Source organism: Branchiostoma floridae, chromosome 19, assembly GCF_000003815.2.
Source record: "Branchiostoma floridae strain S238N-H82 chromosome 19, Bfl_VNyyK, whole genome shotgun sequence".
Classification (NCBI taxonomy): domain Eukaryota; kingdom Metazoa; phylum Chordata; class Leptocardii; order Amphioxiformes; family Branchiostomatidae; genus Branchiostoma; species Branchiostoma floridae.
The window spans coordinates 15,406,976-15,428,790 of NC_049997.1; the positions used below are offsets into that span (position 1 = coordinate 15,406,976).

At 41.9% G+C, this 21,815-nt stretch overlaps 1 protein-coding gene and 1 long non-coding RNA gene across 14 annotated transcripts in view; both read right to left on the reverse strand.

The window, feature by feature from the left end:
• LOC118406575 (cold shock domain-containing protein E1-like) overlaps positions 1 to 21,815 on the reverse strand; it is a 36,416-nt gene that overhangs the window by 7,677 nt on the left and 6,924 nt on the right. Inside the window, exons 5-18 of one of the 13 annotated variants that reach the window (XM_035806681.1) lie at positions 21,545 to 21,705; positions 20,406 to 20,468; positions 14,276 to 14,371; positions 13,040 to 13,176; positions 11,231 to 11,293; positions 10,141 to 10,267; positions 9,468 to 9,554; positions 8,478 to 8,603; positions 6,613 to 6,831; positions 2,434 to 2,529; positions 2,175 to 2,222; positions 1,484 to 1,675; positions 846 to 962; positions 35 to 207 (exon numbers count right to left, since the gene is read on the reverse strand). In XM_035806681.1, the coding sequence (XP_035662574.1) occupies positions 35 to 207; positions 846 to 962; positions 1,484 to 1,675; positions 2,175 to 2,222; positions 2,434 to 2,529; positions 6,613 to 6,831; positions 8,478 to 8,603; positions 9,468 to 9,554; positions 10,141 to 10,267; positions 11,231 to 11,293; positions 13,040 to 13,176; positions 14,276 to 14,371; positions 20,406 to 20,468; positions 21,545 to 21,705 (1,705 nt within the window). Of the gene's footprint in view, positions 1 to 34; positions 208 to 845; positions 963 to 1,483; positions 1,676 to 2,174; positions 2,223 to 2,433; positions 2,530 to 6,612; positions 6,853 to 8,477; positions 8,604 to 9,458; positions 9,555 to 10,140; positions 10,268 to 11,230; positions 11,294 to 13,039; positions 13,177 to 14,275; positions 14,372 to 20,405; positions 20,469 to 21,544; positions 21,706 to 21,815 lie in introns of all 13 variants that reach the window. The other 12 variants (XM_035806678.1, XM_035806679.1, XM_035806680.1 and 9 more) reach the window with 12 other exon arrangements.
• On the reverse strand, positions 3,574 to 6,586 carry LOC118406580. Its single transcript, XR_004830051.1, has 2 exons — positions 5,569 to 6,586; positions 3,574 to 4,543 (listed from the first exon to the last, which is right to left on the reverse strand). It is a non-coding gene; the product is annotated as an uncharacterized LOC118406580 (long non-coding RNA).

Here is a 21,815-nt window from a genome sequence, read left to right on the forward strand (position 1 = left end):
CTTAACATGTGACTGACTAAAGACTTATCCTGACCTGAAGTGGAAGAATATTTCCTTTTCATGATTAGCCGTCTCGATGAAACCAAAGTTGTCCTTCAGGGTGGCGATGAACCCCTGCAGTCTCTGGGCAGACGGGCGGTTCAGCACTTTGATGTTCACTGCAAGTCTGGTTCCTGTCTTCTTCTGCTCCGACACGCTGAACTCAACCTGTGTGGTGTAATGGTTAGAGTGTTTACTCAAGAATCTAGAGGTTCTGGGTTCAAAACCTGATGCCACATTGTTTTACTGTTGGGAAAGCATTAAACATGTATTTTTTTCACTTCTTTCAGTTAAAAAATGAATCCCCTAGGCTAGCTTTGACTAGGGTTTATCCTCTAGAATAGGACATTAAATGGATGTCCCAATTTTAAGGAGAGCCTCAACTCAAGCAAATTAAAGAAACCCACCAAACTCATCGAAAAGAGTAGTGTGCTTCTTCTAGTGCGAGTGGATCAAACTTCATGTAGTCTGAGTGTTTTGAGCTCCAAGAAGATTAAATCAAACAATATTTTATAGATCCACTAAAAGAATATTGCAATCGAGTAATACAAGGGCAAGACTGATCTACGTAATCTTAGTTTAAAAGCTAAATTTGATAAAATTTTCAAGCACTAAGAGGAGGCCTATATACCTTAAAATACTAGATCCCTTATACAAAATAACTATAATTACACCCTTGCCAAATTACATGTAATAGTTGCATAGATAACAAACAATGTTCACAAATAGCCATGAAGAAAAGTGTTTGCACAACAGATGGGACTAAAATGAATGGACAAGCAAGGAATATCATTATCAGTACAGACCTGGTCTCCCTGTTGTGGTGTAGAGCGGGGGTCCGTGTCCCGGAGGTGGTACGTGATGGTCTCCTTCTCACCACAGATGTCATACACAATAGTTCCCAGCTCCATGTCTCTGTCCTGCTGTACAACACAAACAAAATCCATCAGATTTTTTAATCAATACCGGTACTTCTCTTCTAGAATAAATATAATTTCAAAACAAGTTCAGTGAAGGGCCATGAATGACACTTGGACTGTTATAAAATTATAATGGGTTTGGTTAAATCATATTGATTAAACATCTTTACCATTTCTGATGACTAAACTGATTCCAGACTTCAAGTATTCCAAGTTTTGAAAAGTGGAAGGATTGCCCTTAAAATGAGAAAGACAAGATCTTATACCTTCTGGAGATTTTTTCATTTTCTTGCTTTAGCCATAAGGCAACAGAATAGAAATTTGGAGAAAGAAAAGGAGATAATTTTTTTCTGGGACCTTTGACCTACATTCCTGTCAGTGTCTCTGTGCCTAGCATGTCGGACCTAGCCACACTACTGCATTCAAATTACTACGGACGCACAAGCAAACAAACACATCATAGAAAACAGCTTGCCTACAGGTATTAATCCAATTGTTTCCAAACCAGCTGTTGCATCCCTTACCTGTTTTTTCGGACTCTTGGACCCCTTCATGTTAGGCATACCGGCCGAGACGGCTTCCTTGTCGACCACGCCCAACAGCCGCTCGGACGACACCTTGTGGAAGGACACCGTGCCCTTGGGAAGCGGCTTGATGCGGATGGCGTGGTTCCGCTGTGCTGAGGACGGGTCCTGCGACAAACGGGAATCACACTCCTACTAAAAATCAGCAGCTGTTCACAGACAAGTGGACGGGGTACACAACACAACAGGAAGTCTTACACCCATTTTGAGTCTATTGTATGTGTTGTTTAATTGTTGTTTATCAATCACAAAAACCAAGATTTCAATTAACGGTACATGTGTCCAGTGATCACTTCCTGTCATTTTACAGTGATTCTCTCTCTATGACATGGAAAATATATAACAGAAACAACACACAAATAGATAGACCAAACAATAATACCCCTTTGAATTAGTAGGCTCTGCCATTGACCCTGTGACCTGAACTGTCATGCAGTCATGTTACCACTCACTTTCTGCCACTCTGCTGACAGCGTATGCAAATAACCAGAAACACGCCAACACACACAAAAACAGACACCAAAAACAAAACCTCCGTATAACAGGTAAACATGTACCTCTTTGAGGAACTAAATGAGGCAATAAACAGCATTCATGGCCTTACAGGCAGGGAAAGGATGGCGATACTTACCGGAACGACAGTGAACTCCACTTCATCTCCAATGTGCAGTTCTCTCATCTATGATTTGGCAGAAATATTCACAATCATGACTAGTTACCTTTGACTTGTGTCCAGAAAATAACATGCAAAATGTTACCAAAAGTTTCTCAATTCACATCTACATTCAGTTCCTTTAGGAAATTCCGACATGACAAGAACACATCTGATCCTATCATCACAAATATATCAAAATACAATCATTGTCTTAAAAGAATTATTTCAAACCCACTGGATCCAGCAGTTCACTGAAGTGAAAGAACATGCGAGCGTCCCGGTCCACACACTTGATGAACCCAAAGCCTTCCTTCATTGCAGCCACAAGTCCCTATACATAACAAAACATGCTGTAAGGGTGGTTGTGTTGTATAGAAAAAGATACAAAATAACAGGAAGTATATCTACAAAAAATCAGAAATATGTATTTATGGTATCAAGTTTGTACATGGTGTTGTTCATTACAGTGACTGTCATATCTATTTCAATATACCCTTGGCGAAAAATGAGACATAAGCTACCAAATTCACCTGGTATCTTTTCAAGTTGAGGTAATAGTAGGGAAAGTGCTTTTAAAATGCAGGCAAGAAAGATTTGAAAACCAAGAAAGATTTGCAGACATAGGGCAATTTTGTCCTCACTTTAGAAGTTGAACTTGCTTATGAATAGGTATTCCAACCAAAATTTCAAAAGTACAATACAATATTAGTTTTTACTGTTTCTGAAAGAGCTAATAAAGAGAATTAAAATGCTTTTTAAATGAAGCAAATATCTTAAGCGGTTGCTGAGATATGGCTTCTTGAAGTTTCCAAAATCTGCCCTCTGAAATGGCCGGCCGCGCGATAAATTACGAAAATTAACAAAATAGCTTTTTTAAGGGGTGATAAAAAGGTAAGTGAAGGCTGAAAAGCTTATTTTATCTTATTTACTTGTAATATGCACTACATAGAAATATTCTACAGGATTCCAGACATTAATATCTTTTTATTATGTTTTTACACAGGGTCAAAGTATGCATTTTGCAACAAATTACTCAGGTGGCAGCGTGACCTTTGACCCCTGGGGAAGGAAAATTCCTCCAAAGTTTACACACTTGTATCTCTTGACAGGAATGACCATGTCTTCCAATATTTCACATAAAACAGCACCCAGTGGTGTTCTTTCACACAATAACAGTCATGTTATCTGTACTTCATAAGAAAATGAGTAAATTTTGGTATATATACACACATTTTTGATTGCGTTCTATGGTATTTTGCGGGTGAGTATACTATACGGTGCACTGTACTAGACCGAGTACCATACTTAAAATACTTTTACAATGTACAGCATTATGTTATTTCCTATTACCAAAGAATGTCACATCCACAGAATGTCAACAATGGTAACTTCTTTAATAAGAAGGTCAACTTGGTCAAGGTCAAAGGTAAGATTGCATGAACATCTCGCATTATTTGATGAGGCACAATGTTACACTGCATCATTAGCATAAGTTCACACTTGCACAATACATGACAGATGTTAGTACTATAAGAAGAAGAGATAAAATAATGATAGATAGACAATGTAAACACTGAATTTATCATGACAATGTAAACATTTTTCAAGGTCACAGGCTATTTTCTGTAAATGTACATAGTTAGATTTCTTGGAATTTGGATGTGTTACTTCCCGATAATTCTTATAATCAGTAATTATCACCTGTATCATAGAAAGTACACAAAGTTTTGCACAAAAAAACAGGCCTACTTATCATTTCCTGTGGCACTAACTGTTCTGTGCTTTCTTAACAAACTTAACACTTTTATTTAGTTAAATTGGCAGCACAACTAGTTAACTTGTCAGCTTTACATTTGTCCTACACCATCCAATACATGCGTATCTCGCTCTACTTATTGGTACTACAACCTACATTCTTCAAGTTTTTTCTCTGCTAGTCTTTTATCAGCCACATCTGGGATTAGATAGAATATTCCTCCTAATAAACAATTAAACTTTTAGTTTTATTATTGTGTCTACCATAACGATGATGGTCATCTTTCTGCGGCGAAGACGTCCTACCCAAGTACCACACCATCACTACTAGTACGGTGATTTGTAGTTACAGTTCTTTTGTATGATGTAATAAAGTGGTTATAAAGAAAGAATCAGACTGACACATACATGTAACTGAATTCTATATAATACATCAAGAAGATTTGAAGTTAAAATAGATTAAGATTAGATAAATTCCCAAAACCGGATGGAAGAAGGTAAGTCAGTAAGTGTCAATTTGCTTCTACACCATCTTCTACGACTGAACCTGGGTACCATGTGGGCTTGTCTTGGAGGTCGCCATTACCAAACTGTAGACTGACAAGAATATAATATTGCAGGTAAGTACTGCAGATTTATGATCTTTACTTAACAAAATAATCCAGACGTGCAAAGTCAAACAAAATGCCACATGGCACTAGCCTGAACAATCTGGTAACAAACTTACTTCACAATGAAAATGAAAATGCTTTTTTAATTGGGCATAGCTTCCCCGGCTGACCTTAGAACAGGTGGCCACACAAGTGAAAAAATACACTTGGTATTTTGAACTCGGAACGAGGCAAGAAATGATTTGACGAATAATAACAATGACATTGAAAATACCATTGATTTCTTATTTTGAAAAAAAATGGGCATAGGTTCCCCGGCTGACCCCTAACCGGGGGCCACGGTTGCCTCAAGTTCAACAAGTAAAAAAATACACCATGGTATTTTGGACTTGGAACAAGGCAAGAAATGATTCACACAAATAATCATATTGAAAATGTCGTTATTTATTTTGATTTTTAAAAAAAATGGGCATAGGTTCCCCGGCTGACCCCTAACCGGGGGCCACGGTTGCCTCAAGTTCAACAAGTAAAAAAAAATACACCATGGTATTTTGAACTTGGAACAAGGCAAGAAATGATTCACACAAATACTAACGATATTGAAAATACCATAAATTATTTATTTTGAAAAATTTGGGCATAGGTTCCCCGGCTGCCCCTAACCGGGGGCCACGGTTGCCTCAAGTTCAACAAGTAAAAAAAAATACACCATGGTATTTTGAACTTGGAACAAGGCAAGAAAATTTATGATTCACAGGCCAATTTCACATAACAAGAAAGAAAGAAATAGAATGATTAACAAATCTAAAACTGTAATGTTTTACATTGTCTCATGACTTAAAAACATGGATAAAGACATGATTTTGCATTGCTAGCATTGTCTATAGACAACAAAAAAATGGTCAAAACAAAGAAAACATTTTCTTCCTTGAGGACACAAAAGTACCCCATCCCAAAACAAACCAACAATTTACAGACACTAAAAATTCATCAAAGTATTTTACCTGAAAATTCCTGCTCTATAGCGTCGAAAAGGATCTGTTTGTGCCGCTTCAGTCACATAACTTCTATTTGTAAGAGGCGCGCGGCCGAACTTCGGCGCGTCAGGATCGCGCGGCCGGCCAAACACAGGGCGCTAGGGCCGACCTCGCCAGGAAAACAAGCTCCGCGATCCGCCGGCGTGCATGCAATAGACATGCCGATTACATCAAAACGTAGCCTATTTTTTTGTCGTCATTTGGACAGGGGTGACAGCCGGCAAAAATAAAATTTTTGCGGAGATTTTTACAATTAAACATCGATCAATCACTTCAAGTGGAATTTTTACCGGCAAAAAATAAAAGTTGACAACTGTCACCGGTATCATTTTAAAGCTCGTAATCTGCTCTTTGCAATGACACTACTTTCATTCTGCTGCGGTCTAAGACGGCGATGCGCAAGCGCCGTGAACGCAGCGTAGCGAGCTGGGGGAGGGGGGAGGTTTTGGGCCCGTGTTTTCCAACCCCGGCCGAAAGGCGCACGTCGCGCCGTTTTCATCGGCAAATTTTTGGCGTTTTGGACATTTAACAGACCAAACAAACATATCACACGAAAGAGAAACTTATATGCTTTATTTTTATGGGTAAATATGCCTCTAGGAGTGAATAGTTTTTGTGCCGCGAGGGTGGGAAGATGGTAAGAAATTTACCGATCGCCATGCGGCAGGACGTTTTCGCGGTAGCGTTGGAATACCTATTATGAATAATCCTGTATATCAGCAAAAATCTTACAATTAAAAAATCACTTCAACTGTAGCATTAACGGATTATTTAACAGCATTCTTTGACGTAAATTCTGTACTGCACAAGACCAACATTTTACCTAGAATTAGTAGAAAATGACATTACAAAACGAGGTCACACACCAGGGGGCCAAAAATTGATCTTCCTCAACTCCTAACCACATGCCAAATATCATAATAATCCATCCAGAGGCTCTTGAGTTACAACAGATATCTGGAAACACAAACACACACAGACACACTAAAAACAAGGTAACAACAGCCCTACCATCTCTCTCTTCTCTCCTGTCGTACGGAAGGTCTCCGGCAGCAGGTCGATGTTGGTGGCCCGCTGGAGCTTGTCGCGGCGGTCGGTGGCGATGTTAAACTCCACAATGTCGGCCACCTGCAGCGAACACTCCGACCGCTGGTCACGGTCGCCGAACGGGATGTCCTTGGTCGCGCCGTCCTCGGCCTCGTACGAGAGTCGCCCAGATAGCGGATCGCTCTGTTGGGAAGAAAGGAAGTCCTTGCAATGCAATGCAAAGTGAAATAAAAGTGAACTAAGGCAATCATATGGACAAAAAATTTCTTGTAGTAACTGTTCATAACCAGAGAATTTTCACCTAGCCATCATTCTTTTTGTGACCGTCAGTCACTTTCCAACACTGACTGATTACAATAACATCTTCTGGCTTTACAAGATTTTACATGACAAACTAAATAGCACTGAAATTATCGGCAGAAGGTTTCAATGGCTTGGCCATATACAGTGGATTCCAATTATTCGTATTACGCCTTTTTGGATAATTCGGGTAATCGGATAGAATTACGAAATCCCAAAACATTTGCCATTCATTCTATTGTTTAGAACATCGCAGAATTGGATAACCCACGGTCTCAAACTTCGGGTTTTTGGATAGAATTACGTCAGGTCACACAAATTAACAATTGTAAAATATGCCCTAAAACTTACAAAATGAGTCCAAAGGTAACTAGTAAATGTATGTATAAAGGCGTAAAGCCATGTAAAGGACCGTAAGAAAGTTACATTCCACAGAAAATCTAGCCGATAGCGCTGTGCTAGCGTGCGAACATTTAGAGTTAGGCGCCATTTTGTTAGGTTGCCGCAAGGCATGATGGGCGAACGTCATTGGAATGTCAACACGCTTTTGAGTTCATATTTCCCCTTCAGACAATGTCTAAACTTGGTTTACCCTACAAAAATGTGTTTTTGTCATATCCACTGTCTCATTAATTGAGCTGATTTCGGCTGTGCTACGTAGATTTACAACAACGCACGTAACGCAACAGGGGTGTGATTTCGCAATGACCTATCTTGCGCATTGAATGGCGGGATATCTCAACCCAAGCGCCGCCATTTTGAATGTTTTGAACGTGAATTTTTTCCGTCTTCCACCGCGAAAGACGTAAATTTCAGAGTAATTTGTGGACACAAGTTGTAGACAAGAAGGTGAAGAGTTTATCACTCTCCAATACCGTTGTTTTAACTTAAAATTATGAAAGTAACGTCATATTCTCCGGCATACGAGCGGAGCCATGTTCGTCTTTGTTTTGGTATGCCGCCAAATTGCCGACGCACGGCTGTGCGAGTCAAGCGTACTTTTCCACATGTGCATTTAGCCACTGATTTGAACTCTTTATTAGATCAAGCATCTCACAGAAATCGCACAGTATCGGAACATATGATTAAAGTTTTGTAAACGGAGTTCCGTATCGTTAGAGTGGTAACCTCTATGAGCGTCTGTGTGTTATGTTTGCGTATTGGTTTTCAAAACTACACCCCTCCCCAACCAATGCCGCTAAAGCTGGTCATATAGCCAACTTCGGACTCTAGAATAGGCCGGATAATTGGATAAAATGCCCAGACAAATAGGCGATACAATAAAGCGGATTCCACTGTACTAAAATGACGGACAAACAGATACTGAAAGTTGCTCTAAACTGTAGATCAGATGAGCAAAGAAAAAGAGGGACTCAAAACTATTGAAAGAAGTGTGAGATACCCAGGGATCTATGGGACTCTCCTATCCCAGACAGAAAAAAAGAGTCATCTATATACATATGTGTTATCAAGAATGAAGAGGATAATTTAAAGTAAAACATGTATCTTAATAAGACTTGGGAATTCACCTGTCTTCGCTGTGGTCCACGAGGAAGAGGCTTGATCACCTTCCCTCGGATGCGTTCGTTGCTGACGTCTTCAAACACGACCGTGCCTTCTATCAGTTTCTTAATATGGGTGGCCACCTCCTTACCCTACGGGTATAAATGGAATGGAGCTCAATGTCTTGAAGAACAAAGTTCTTATGTCACAACCATGGAGCTACAACAGCTAACATTTTGTATTCTTCACATTGCAGCAGTGCCACCTAGCTGTAGTGCAAAGTATTGCACTAAATAAAGTGTCAGACTGTCAAAGAAATTTGGCATTTGTCACTCCACGGGTGTAAAATTAAGAACTTAACAGTATACAATAACATATATCTATCTCTACAAATGTAAATTTCTCTTTACAGCAGGGTTCTAGCCAGTGTTCGTCCGTCCTTTGACGGACTTTTGGCACTGGAATTGGATAAAAATCTTGCCTATTCCGTCCCGTGATGGACAGGAATTGAACCAAGCCGAGTTCATCAGCAAAATTTGCCCCTCAAAATAAAGAAAATACTATTTCAGACTAGATTTCAAAATTTTCCAAGAGAGTATGCTCCCAGACCCCACAAGGATCATTGCGCCTTCAACAGGATTTCCATTCAAAATCCAGCGGGCGGAAAATAATTTCAGGCTGGCTAGAACCCTGCTTTACAGTAATAACAGTCAAGGAAGCCAGTTACAAGAACATGAGATAATCAATCCCATCAAGCTTCCTTTAAGGTACCAAGTGGCTATAATCTTTACCACAGTACCAAATTTTTAAACATTTCCTTCTTCCTAACCATATAACCAACACAAATTCTGTACCAAATGTTAAACCTTAAACCTTACTACACCGAAAGCTAGGTCCTCAAAATCTATTTCATTATATTAGTTAACAAGTTTATCTATTGATAACAGGCCACCTTCTGTAGGTGTAAGGTTTGTGGTGCTAGTAAATGCTGGAAATGAATACCTTACATTTCTTACATTTCTTGTTGCAATACTGAACTCCACGTCGTCTCCAAGCTCAATCTCACGGATGTCACCCGGGTACTCACTGTAATGGAAGAAAATCTGGCGAAAAAAAAAACACATGTAAAAAGACAAACCTTATTATAAGTCATACCAAAAAGCAGTTACACAAGCAACTGGATATGATTTTGGAAATGGTCAGAGGTTTCAAACAGCCATCTGGAGTTTTTCGTCAGTGACACTGACAGTCTAACCTCCATCGACACTTATTATGTTTTTTCAATTTTTTCATTCCTTTCATGGACTAAACAACAGATATGCAAGTTTTAGGTTACAGGTAAAGGTAATGTAAGTGACAAACACACATAAAATCAAGGAAAATGTGGAGCCTTCTTAAACATCAACTCTTTCTTGTAGCAAGGTAAAACATTGGCATAATAAGGGTACCTGTGAGGGGGCTTACTGTAACTCTGTTAACATCACATGTTTTTTGAAGGACTTTTTGGTCAGTTTGGAGTAGCATACCATCATTTTTCATGATATTTTTAAATAAGTACATGATAGCAAAGTACCACTACGCGAAAATTAGAGGAGTGGTCCTCATCTTAGGATGGTTGTTGCAGATTATAGCGAAGTGTCCCGTTACACTAAAACGCACTAGCTAGAACCCTGCAGGAGGGGCACTTACCTCTTTCACCACGTCAGCCCTCTCGATGAAGCCGAAGGACTCCTTCATACTGCAGACCACGCCCATGTAGCGCTCCACAGGCACCGAGGAGATCAGCTGCACCTTCCTGGCACGCACATTCCCGTTCCTGGAATCAACACAACACACAAACACACAGGCAGTGAGAGATCATGCTGTGTACACATTACATGTAACTAAAGGTGGTATCTCACTGAGCTTGGGGCACCAGCGCTGCACTGCGGGGTTCAAAGGATACCCATCGAATTTCAGAGATGAAGAATGAATTTTCTTAAGTTTTGTGTATTTTGTTGTCTTGTAAGTCATACTTTTACGTATTATGCAATATCTAATTATAAGAAATCGGAGAAAATAACAAAACAGTGCCACAGCGAACGAACCCCGCAGTGTCGCACCGATGCCCAAAGTGCAGTGAGACATCAGCTTAAGGTAATACAGTCAAACCTGTACAAGTGACCACCTCTACATAAAGACTTGGCTATTGATATAAGGTCAAGCCCGTACCGGTGTCCACCTGTATACAAAGACCAAACGTCTTGGCCATTGATACACAAAAGACCACATGTACACAAGGACCACCTGGCCAAAGTAACTTTTTGGTATACAATTTGATATTTTTCCCAATAGACACAAGCTTTGTCTATAGTAACCACCTGTCCATATAGACCAGATTTTATTGGTCCCTTGGGCAGTTTTGACTGTGCTACCAAAATTGTTGACAACTATAATTACAAACACCAGAACAGAATAGAAAGGAAACTGCAAGTACGTGTATGTTTGTAGGATAAGAACTGAGAATATGGGACAGAAATTTCGCAGTATTCACTCATACAATACAGCCACGAAGTAATTTATAAGTACAGAATCTAGGACTTCTCTTTGTGCCAAAGAACAAACATGGCACCATATAGCTTTTGTACACATCATTGACACAGTAGTACATGTGTAGTACTGAAGAGTACTGAATTGTAGGTACACAGACAGTAGAGGTCTACCTGTACAGAACTCACCTGTAAGGAGACCAGGCGAGTAGGTACTGAACAAAGGGAGTAGTAGTGAGAAGAAGAGTTACCTGGGATCCGGCACCACCTTGGCTGGCTTGTCTCGCCAGGATTTTTGCTGCATGTCCTCCGCTCTGTACAGGAGGCAGACGGGCTGAATAAACTTATCAACCAAAGGTTTTATAACTTATCGACCAACTGACCTGACGGCACGGTACGACCACGTAGCAACCGTGACCACTTCCTCACAGTGCGTAAACGCAGCCATCTTTCACACTGGCTTCAGGCCATACCAGCTCTACCTTCTACTTGGTTCAATACCTTGTCACAATTTTAGGACCTTCCCACAACTTTGCACCAGACCAATCTCAAACCAAGGTTGGAGCTGGGCTGGGAGCTAAGCCAGAAATTTGACCTATTCTAGCTATTGTCTGCTATTTTAAGTAGGATATTACTTTCATGACCTAGATTTTTCAAAATTCATAGTCAGCTGGCGCAGACTGTCTTTAACTACCAGTCATAGGTAGCCTTACTAACCATCTCTTAACCACAGATTACCTTGATCATGACTAACTCCTAACCATGGTCTGGAGAAGGCCTTGAGCCATGGTCAGCTATGTGTGACATGGGTTTTACATACAAACTGCCTCAATTCTGTGATATTTCTTTAATAACCATAAACTTAAAAGCAGAATAAAAGATTGAGGCAATGTATTCTTTTTCCCTTTCCTTTCTTTTTGTCAAACCATCTCTAAGAAAAATACCATCTTTAGATAAATGACTTTAAAAGTTTTACTGATTCTAGCAGGCAGTTTTTGTTTTTGTACTAGAAAAATCAGAGCCCATTTAATTTTTGGTAAGGTAGGTATGACCTGATTCTCCATTCCACAACATGCCAATCACACACATATCATGCAGCGAAGAAAGAGACCCAAGACCCACCTGAAATATTCTATTACCGTATGGTAAATCACAACTTCTGACTTTACCTTGCTGTCTATCCAGGGATTTACGTAGGTTGGTCCAAAAAATGCAGGATGGAATGTAGCTTACCTACTCTTTCTTTCCTACAACCTGGACTTGGTTTTTCCATATAAAACGCAAACTGTTTAATATCTTGCAACAAAATGACAATCGGTTAAGTGTGGGAGAATCTAGGAGCAACCCAGGGAGTAACATGTTGGTCAAAACTGCTGCCATGCATTGCTATGTAACTCAATGGTATTTTTTACATATTAAGTAACTACCCAAGTCTTGGATGGGTACAGTCAAACCTTTACAAGAGACCACCTCTGTATCAGGACCACCTGGCCAATGTGACCACATTTTAGTGGCCCCTTAAATAATTTTCCCATCGACACAATCTTTACACAGGACTCAAAGTACTGGGTGCATGATGTGCACCGTGGTGCACCAAAAATTGGAGATGTGCACCCAAATATTTTCGGGGGTTTAGGTTTGTAAAAATATCAAATTATACTAATATGCACCACATTCTTGACATCTGTGTTAGAAAGATAATAAAATGTCCGTAATAGTACTTGTTTAAGAATTTGGAATTTGGGTTCATCGAAATTAGGTTTTTCTGACATTCTACTTTATCTGGTGCAACCAAAAATGTTTTGGTGCACCCATTTTTAAGCTTGGGTGCACCAGTGCACCTCACTCACACACACTCACTCTTCGGTTTAACCTAATCCAAAAAATGAATTTCGAGCCGTTACAAATCATGTCCATATAAACCAGAATTCAAAGGTCCTGAGTGGTCTTCTTGAGCAGTTTTCACTGTACTTATCATTGCCATGCTGTTTAGCTATCTTGGCTACCACTTAATAATTGCATACATGACACAGAAACGTTACCCGGTCCCCATCACCAACCTTTTATCGGTAGCGATGAAGAAGGAAACTTCGTCGCCTTTCTTCAGCTGAGCGCCGCCCTCCACGTCCTCCACGCCGTACGGGATGTAGAAGTGTTCTCCCGCCTGCTCGTACGACACGCGGCCCATCTCCGTGGGCTGTGGCGTACAAATGATAATAACATCCACATGTTTACATTTTTTCTCTAACACACAGTACTACTGGTACTAATAATGGTTTATTTCCCACTAAAGAAATTAAAGTAGTAGTAAACTGGTTTATAAATAAAAAGTTATTGGTATCTTAGCTGAATTGTAGTTTCGCCAGTACATGAGTTGCAAATACATGTATGTTCATTAGGGCTGCGTACCAAAACAATTTACAGGTCTGGACTAAGTGAGTTTGGTCAATTATCTGTACTACATGCACATGTAGCTATCTTTTTTCAGTGACAGATTGTCATCTTTCTACGAGGATTCACATATTCTTGACCCTACTTTTAAAACATATTTACAAGTTTTCTCAAGTCTCAATTCTGCATTGTGTTATCATCTCTGACACAGTTCTATTTTCCAACCTTGGAACAAGTACACAACCCACCACCAAAAGATGACCTTATGATTATGTGTGAAAGCCATCAACAAAGTGTTCCTTATATGGCACATCAACCTAACCAAGATTTTCCACCTTTTCCCCTATTGGAGATAGTCATTATGATATATCCTTACGGTTGCCCAAAGGACTGTCCACAACAGCTTTCACCAAAAGTTCCTCAAAACAACTAACGAACCATCCCTTATTCCACCCTGGAGTTGTTAGTATAAATTGCTGCTGTAAACACACTAATGACAGATGGAAATTTACCACTACAAGATTGGCCAAAAAACAGAGACAGATACAACCTGGTCAAGACAGGTAAGAGGTGAAAGTGCTACATGTATATTCCAACTAACTTGTATAAAAGCCACCAGGTAAGAGGACAGGGCTTGTACTAAGTTGTAGGGGCACCCGTCCTAGGGGTAGGCCAAAAGTTACACTAAGACAAACCATCTTAAACAACAGATATAGGTCTTAACAACATGAAAACCATGGCAGTATCAGCACAAGACCCCACCCTATGGAGAAAGTTTGCTCACCGAGTTGACCAATACAACAGTGTCGCGGGAGGAGCTATGGTCTTACTTAGGTAAGGAAGAGGACAGGTGGAAGAGATACCATTCCCACTCCCATTCCCAAGTTTAACTTTAAGACTTATACCCTGTTATGTCCCGGTAACTGTGGTTGCAACAGTAAAGGTTCACCACCATCACTCCATTTTCCAGAGTATGATGATTTCCCAGTGCATACATCCGGCTGTGAATAAACAAACATTTACATACTAAAAAAACAACTAAGAGAAATAAAAACTATCAACAAAAAATAAACCAATACGAATCCTTAACAGGTATCTTGACAGCTTTCATATTTGAACCGTATGAAGGAACTGAATATAGTTTTGTGACAGACCAAATACCATAAGTGCAAAAGATTATAATGTGATTTCAAAATAATGATGTGTAAACATTTCCTATACCATCTACTATGTATGTAATGATTTGTTAGTTTGCAATCATTAGTAACAAAATACAAATTGGACAAACTTACGTGTCAGGACAATTGTAGTTGTCTGTCGTCCATTGAAGCCATGGTCCTTAATTAGCATGTCGCTTGTGCGCGGCATGCTCTCCAAGCTCTTTCGAAGTAAACAGTCGGAAGTGAAAGGAGGCTCCTCCCACTTCCTGTGTTCCCGTGAGTGATGACGTCAGTTTTTTAGAAGCAACAGTGCTGGCCGAAAACTTAGGGTGGGAAACTAAAAGCGAACCCTAGCAAGATACTAGGGCGGGAAGGACCATGGCTTCAATGGACGACAGACAACTACAATTGTCCTGACACGTAAGTTTGTCCAATTTGTATTTGTCTTCGTCCATATCAGCCATGGTCCTTAATTAGCATGACTTTGAAGCCGAGGCCAGCACTGAACAACCAAAGTGGAAACTAGAAGAGTTAGAAGGTTTATTATAGAACCTCTCGAATGTAGTAGCATTGGCCCAATTTGCCGCCTTCAAAATATCCTTAACAGAAACGCCAGCCTTGAAGGCAGCTGAAGCTGAAGCGCTTCTGACTGAATGGCCTGAGTACTCTTTGATACCTGCTTCAGACAACATTTGCTTAAGCCAACGGGCAATAGTGGAAGATCCAACCGCCTTATGAGGCTTGACTAACCCCCGAAACACCCGAGAGTCAGACGAGGAGCGAAACCTAGCAGTTCTCTCTAAGTATGCCCGCAGATAAGTGACCGGACACAACACTTTGTTGTCAAACTTCGCCACCCACAAAGAATGTGAAGGTTTGTCTGGACGTGACGTTTTTGTGACCTTATCAATAACAAACAAAATCCCCTCTTTAGACGAAGACATGTGACTTGTACTGAGCAGAGCTAGCGATTGTTCCCGACCAGCAGACACTAGCGCCACTAGCATAGCAACCTTGAAGGTGAGCTGCTTCAAACTCAGGCACTTCGCAGGAGACCACTGTCTGAGGAACTTCAGAACAACAGAGACATCCCAAATAGCAATATGCTTGGGCATGGGCGGTCTAAGCTCAAACACTCCCTTCATAAACCGGGAGACAAGGGAGTGTGCTCCTACTGGTTTTCCCTCTACATTGACATGAGTGGAAGATATTGCAGATCTATAAACATTGAGTGTTCTATATTGGAAACCCGTAGAAAACAAATGATGAAGAAAATCCAGTACCTTACTCAGAGGTGCATAAACGGGATCCAAACCCCGAGAACGGCTCCAGCGAGCCCATTTCCTCCACGCTGACGCATAGAGTCCTCTGGTCTTAGGACGCCAGGAGGCGAGGAGGATCTCTGTAACTCCTTCCGAAATGTCGAACTCTCGGAACTGACGCCGGAGACAGTCCACATGGCCATACGTAATGTGCTGCTCAGCGGGTGCTGACTTCCGTCTCCTGGTTGTGTGAGAAGCGACGGGTACCGAGGCAGCCGTACTGGTTTTCTCACGGACATTTCTAGTATCAGTGGATACCATGCCGCTGTGTCCCAAATCGGTGCCACAAAGTGCACTGTTACTTGGTCCTGGCGGACCTTCCTCAAGACCCTCTCGATGATCTTGAATGGGGGAAAGGCATACAGAGCTTCCCACTGGTTCCAGTTCATCGTGAACGCATTCGTCCCCAGACTCTCTGGGTCTGGCTCCCAAGACACAAACTTGGGTAGTTTCCTGTTGAGTCGGGATGCGAAGAGATCTACCGCTCCCGCTCTGCGCAGACTGGGACACATCTTCTGTATGGCCTGAAACACTTGTGGGCAGAGTGACCACTCTGTTGTGCGAGCGAAGTGTCTGGACCTGAAGTCCGCTCTTACGTTGGTTACACCCGCCACGTGATCGGCTGACAACAGGATGCTTCTCTCCACGCAGTAATCCCACAGGCTTAGAGCCAGATTTGAAAGGGCTGGCGACCTTGTGCCGCCTCGGCGGTTGATGTACGAAACTACGGTTGAGTTGTCCGATTTGACTCGTACTGTACAGTTCGCCCTGTCCTTGCAAAAGGCCTTCAGTGCCAGAAAGACTGCCAGCATTTCCAACTGATTTATGTGCTGTCCGCGTTCTGCGCGCGACCAACGCCCGCCTGTGCTCACGCCATTTGCGAATGCTCCCCAGCCATCGAGAGAGGCGTCGGTTTCGATCACTACGTTTTCTTCCGGACAGTGAATCGGACGATAATTGTGAAGGCGTAGCTCGTCCCTCCACCAGATAAGGTCCTGACGTGCTGACTCGGTTAGTCGAACGGGAGTTTGCCAAAAACCGCCGGATTGTCGTAGACATGAGATGAGGAGAAGTTGCAAATGTCGAAGATGCAGAGGACCGAGCAGTACGGACACTGTGGCTGCTTGGAACTTCCCGATGACACTTGCTAACTGCCGTGCTGACAGGCACTCTCTCTCTAGTACTTCGCCAGCTAACTGGCTCAACTCCTGTAGTTTGACACCAGGGAGAAACAGACACATACTCAAAGAGTTTAACCCTGAACCAAGAAAGGTAATACACTGAGTTGGCTCCAGGACAGACTTACCCAAATTTGTGACAAACCCAACATGGGCAATGAAGTCTGTCGCTGTGATGGCATCTTGCCTACATCGATCACTACTGTCTGCAAAAATCAGCATATCATCTAAATAAATAATCAACCTGATGCCTCTACGTCTTAGGTGCGAAACCACCACCTTAAGAAGCTTCGTAAACACAAGTGGGGCGCTCGAAACGCCAAACGGTAAACAAACGAACGAGAAAAACTTGTTCTTCCACGCAAACGTAAGAAAACGGTGATGATTCGGGTGGATGGCTACTGTAAAGTACGCATCAGTGAGGTCTATTTTGCAAAAAAAAATCACCTGGACGAACTAACTCTCTGACCATACCAGGCTTTCCATTTTGAACTTTGGAACAAAAAGACACCTATTAAGAGGTCTAAGATTGATAACTGGCCGAAGCCCGCCTGTTTTCTTGGGCACTGTAAACAGTCTAGAAATAAACAAATCAGAACTGAAGGGAACCTCTTGAATTGCCCCTTTATTCAACATAGAAGCAATCTCAGAATCAATAGCCAAATCTTGCTCCCGTGTCATAGCACGGGTCCAAGGAATACTAGTCTGCACTGGCGGCGATCGTTTGAACGGCAACCTATACCCCTTAACTATATCCAGAATAACTTGGTCTGAAGTTAGCTTGCGCCAAACTGGCAAAAAAAACTTTAAACGCCCTCCATGAGGGAGGGGATTCGGCAAAGGATGAGGTACAGGTTGAAGTGCAGGCAATCGCCGGCGTAAAAGCTGATGTAAACAAGACTGGGAGATACTACTTAGATTTCTTCCCGTCTCCTGACTGATTGGAGGTACGGGAAAACTGCGAACCCCAGTAGAACTTAGAGTTGGAGTTTCCTCCTGACTGGCGAGAGGGGGGAGGGCGGAACTTCCGATTGCCGCGAAAGCCACCCCTGCCCCTCGAGGTAGAAGCGCTCGAAGCGCCTCGCCCCCGCTGGGACGACTGCTTTGGTTTCAAAGTATCAACTAAGGCTTTCTTGCCTGAAGCCAATTCTCTAGCTTTAGAGCCCAAATCATTCCTCAATAACTGAGTAGGGTCATCAGGAATCAAACCAAACAAATCCTTAGCCGTAGGCTGATAGGAAACTTCCGCTAGAGATGATCTACGAACGTCAGCGATCTTCGAGTGAGCTGAGCCTAAGAGCCAAACAGCAGTAGCTGCACAGTCCTGCATAATATCTCTATCAGGCTCAGAAATCTCGCCGTTACATTCTTTCAACATCTGCCAAAGATTCAAAACTGGTGCCACTACATGCAACAACTTAGTATGAACCGAAGCTAGATTTCTATCGACCTGAAGAGCCGACTTACCTTTGTAAAAGTCGATCGACTTGATCATCTCTTTAGCGGCTGAATCTAACTCAGGCACCGACAGCTCTTTCGGAGCATTAGAGGGCAGCAAATACTTGTTTTGCCAGTGCGTCAAGGACTCTGTCTTGCGCTCTTTCTTTAAGTCGAAATAATCTGCGGCAAACCACACCACGGACTGCCGGGCAGTCCACACTTTTTCCGGGGCGGCCGGCTCACGGTCGAACGGCACAAAAGACATATCGCTCGCCGCCGAACATGTTGACTCATCGCCGCTGTCAAAACGCGACCTCTTCGAGGGGGTAACTTCGGACTCAAGCTCAGAAGGAGCGCCTAAATGCCTCTTTGCGCCGACTGAAGCGGCGATAGACCCTAAGATCTCTTTAACTCCTTTGAATTCTTCAGACATTAACCCAAACGCTACGCGAAGAGAGTTTTGGTCTTGCTGGATGACGTTGACCCCGAGAAGGTCTCTCAATTCGCCCAAATCTCCCGGCCATTCCGGCGTACGCACAGGAGACTTATCTCCGTTCGGCTCCCGAGGAAGACGAGGACTCTTCTGCCCCTCTAGCAGTAGCTCTTTTTGCCCGCTACTCTCCGGGTCCTCCGTGGAACGGCCGTCCGCAAGCGCGCCGTCTCCACGTTCGTGTCCGGGGGGGAGGGGGGCGCTGACAAGTTCGCGCTTGTCCCCGATACCACGTGGTGACGAAGAACTCGATTTACTACGTGAAAACTCCTCGCGAGCGCGTTTATCACTAGAAGAATGCCTACTGGACGAACTATGAGAACCATGAGACCCTTTACGTCTCCTACTATCCTTTTTTGAATCACTCATAGCGCTAGAAAAAGAAGAAAAATATGGGAACACAAGAGCTCGGAGAGCGTGACCACTTTCCACAGCGAAACTTCAAAAACTGACGTCATCACTCACGGGAACACAGGAAGTGGGAGGAGCCTCCTTTCACTTCCGACTGTTTACTTCGAAAGAGCTTGGAGAGAATGCCGCGCACAAGCGACATGCTAAATAAGGACCATGGCTGATATGGACGAAGACAATGACAAGATTACAAAAACAGACTATAGTACAGCAATAAATTGTCACAATCAAAACAACACTGTGATTCATAAAGAATGATAGTTACAAACAATCATGAAACACAAGCTATCTAGAACAGAAACTTTGAGAAATACTAGAACAGAAACAAGACATTGCTGCTCTTGATGCAACATTACCAACAAACATTTCAACAGAAGAAAGGAACAGAAAAGAAAGTAACAAACACATCAGTGAAGAAATTGACAATAACCAATACTCCACCCGACAATGTTTAACATTTGAAGACGAACACTTGGTAACACCCAACGTTCAGTGATAGTACAATAGTCCCATAGTTGTTTTGAGACTCTTGGGACAGAGGGTTGCTATCCACTGTGTCTAGGGCATGTAATCAAAGGCAGAGCCTAATACTTTTTTTAACCTCCTAACCGAAGTCAGGTACCATTTTTACCCCTGGGTGGAGTGAGGAAAGTCGTGTAAAGTGCCTTTCCTAGTGGGAAAATGTCTGGCCAGAAATGTCAGGAATCAGAAGTATGACCAAAGTTGGATTCGCTACCCTAGTCACTCTGGTATTTGACGCCAGGAAAATTTTTGGTCAAAACAATGTTATAAGTGTACAAATCTACATAGTTAAACCTAGTGATCACTGGCATTGCAACTTGTCTTCTTTTGTGTAGAGATTAACAAAAACAGTGCAAACAACTCAACTTACAGTTACCTCCAACGTTTCTGAACATCACAACATGTTGTCGAGAACAACAAAAAACGGTTGAAACAAAAGCACACAGATAAGAATCAGGAGAGAGAAGAGAGTTGACAGGTTGATCAGCTGACCGACAGTGGTTTTTCCTTACCCCCGACAACCCCGGCTCTCTCCTGTTCCCAATCTGGATAGCAACATAACCAACTTCTGCAGGCTGCAACACAAATTAGGTAGGCTGGTTATCCGTCATGCACAACAAAATATAGTACAGCAGTCGGAGCAAAAGGCTTGCTACTAGGGGTAGGTACCGGCACAGAAAATTCAGATACAGGTACGGTCCAGCTCCAGAGGATCAGGTCCAGGACTGGACCTGAACATGGACCTAATCATCTGTGAAAACTTGCGAATGGGCAATACTCAAAACAATGGTCTATTTTGCTAGGATTCTGTTTGGTGGGGTATCTGACGTCCATTGACGTTTTAAAATCCTATCTGAGTCATGTAAACAATACCAACTGCCCTTGTTTACGACCAAGTTTGACTGTAGAAGCCTGGTAAAAATGACTATCAACTCTCCTCTACTAAGCTCTTGTTTTCTTGGATCTGTGATCTGTTAATTTTTGAATCTGTCCAACATCCAGTTGACTGATTTTTTTTAGGTCCATTTTTTCTGGACTGGTCCAACACAAAAAAGGTTTTGTACAGGTACACTGTCCGGTACCCAACCCTACTTGAGGCAGTTAGTTAATAACAACATAAACAAGGTTAACATCACTGTGAAGAAGGCTTGGCAAGATGCTATGCCCATGAAGCCATTCAAATATCATGCAGAAACAGCTAATTTCTGTCAGACAATTAAGTAAAAAAAAACTGGGTCAAATAAAAGCATGCATAAAATAATCAGACAAGCTTGGAAAATACCAAAAACGTATGTCTCATATAGTTTCATTCACATTCATTCATTCCTTTTTTTTCATGGTGTCTCCACAAGAATTTAGTTTCACTTCAATTCCCCAAAATGCCAAATGTGTTTGTTTCAAACATGGTCTTCTGTATATCAAATTAAGCACTGGATGATTTCTTTGTGTTCAATAAGTGCACCTTGGAATCGGCTTGGACATTTGAAACGTTATCATTTAACAGGCAATATGTTAGTCATCAAGAACTTGAATTTAAAATTGGTAAAATTTAAACTTGGTAATTAGTAGTGGAGGACACATTTAAATTTGTAACCAAATAACAACCTATTACTACAAGTTCTGAGCTGTTTGTAAGATTTTAGATACTCACTGATTTGTTTCTAGCTGGCTTGGCCTCGGTGGTCACTAGTCCCATCACACGCTCTTCGCTCATGACCTCAAAGGTCACCGACCCAGATTGCAACTTGAGGACGCGGCAGGCGATCGGTTTCCCTGTCCGCTGGTCCAGACTCATCTCGAACTCTACTTCATCTGATGACGAATCACAATACGTCAATCAATCAATCAATCAATCGAGTAGTTTCGTTGATTTTTGCTACTTGCTCATCACAATATCAATTCAGTTATGAAGCAATTTTCCC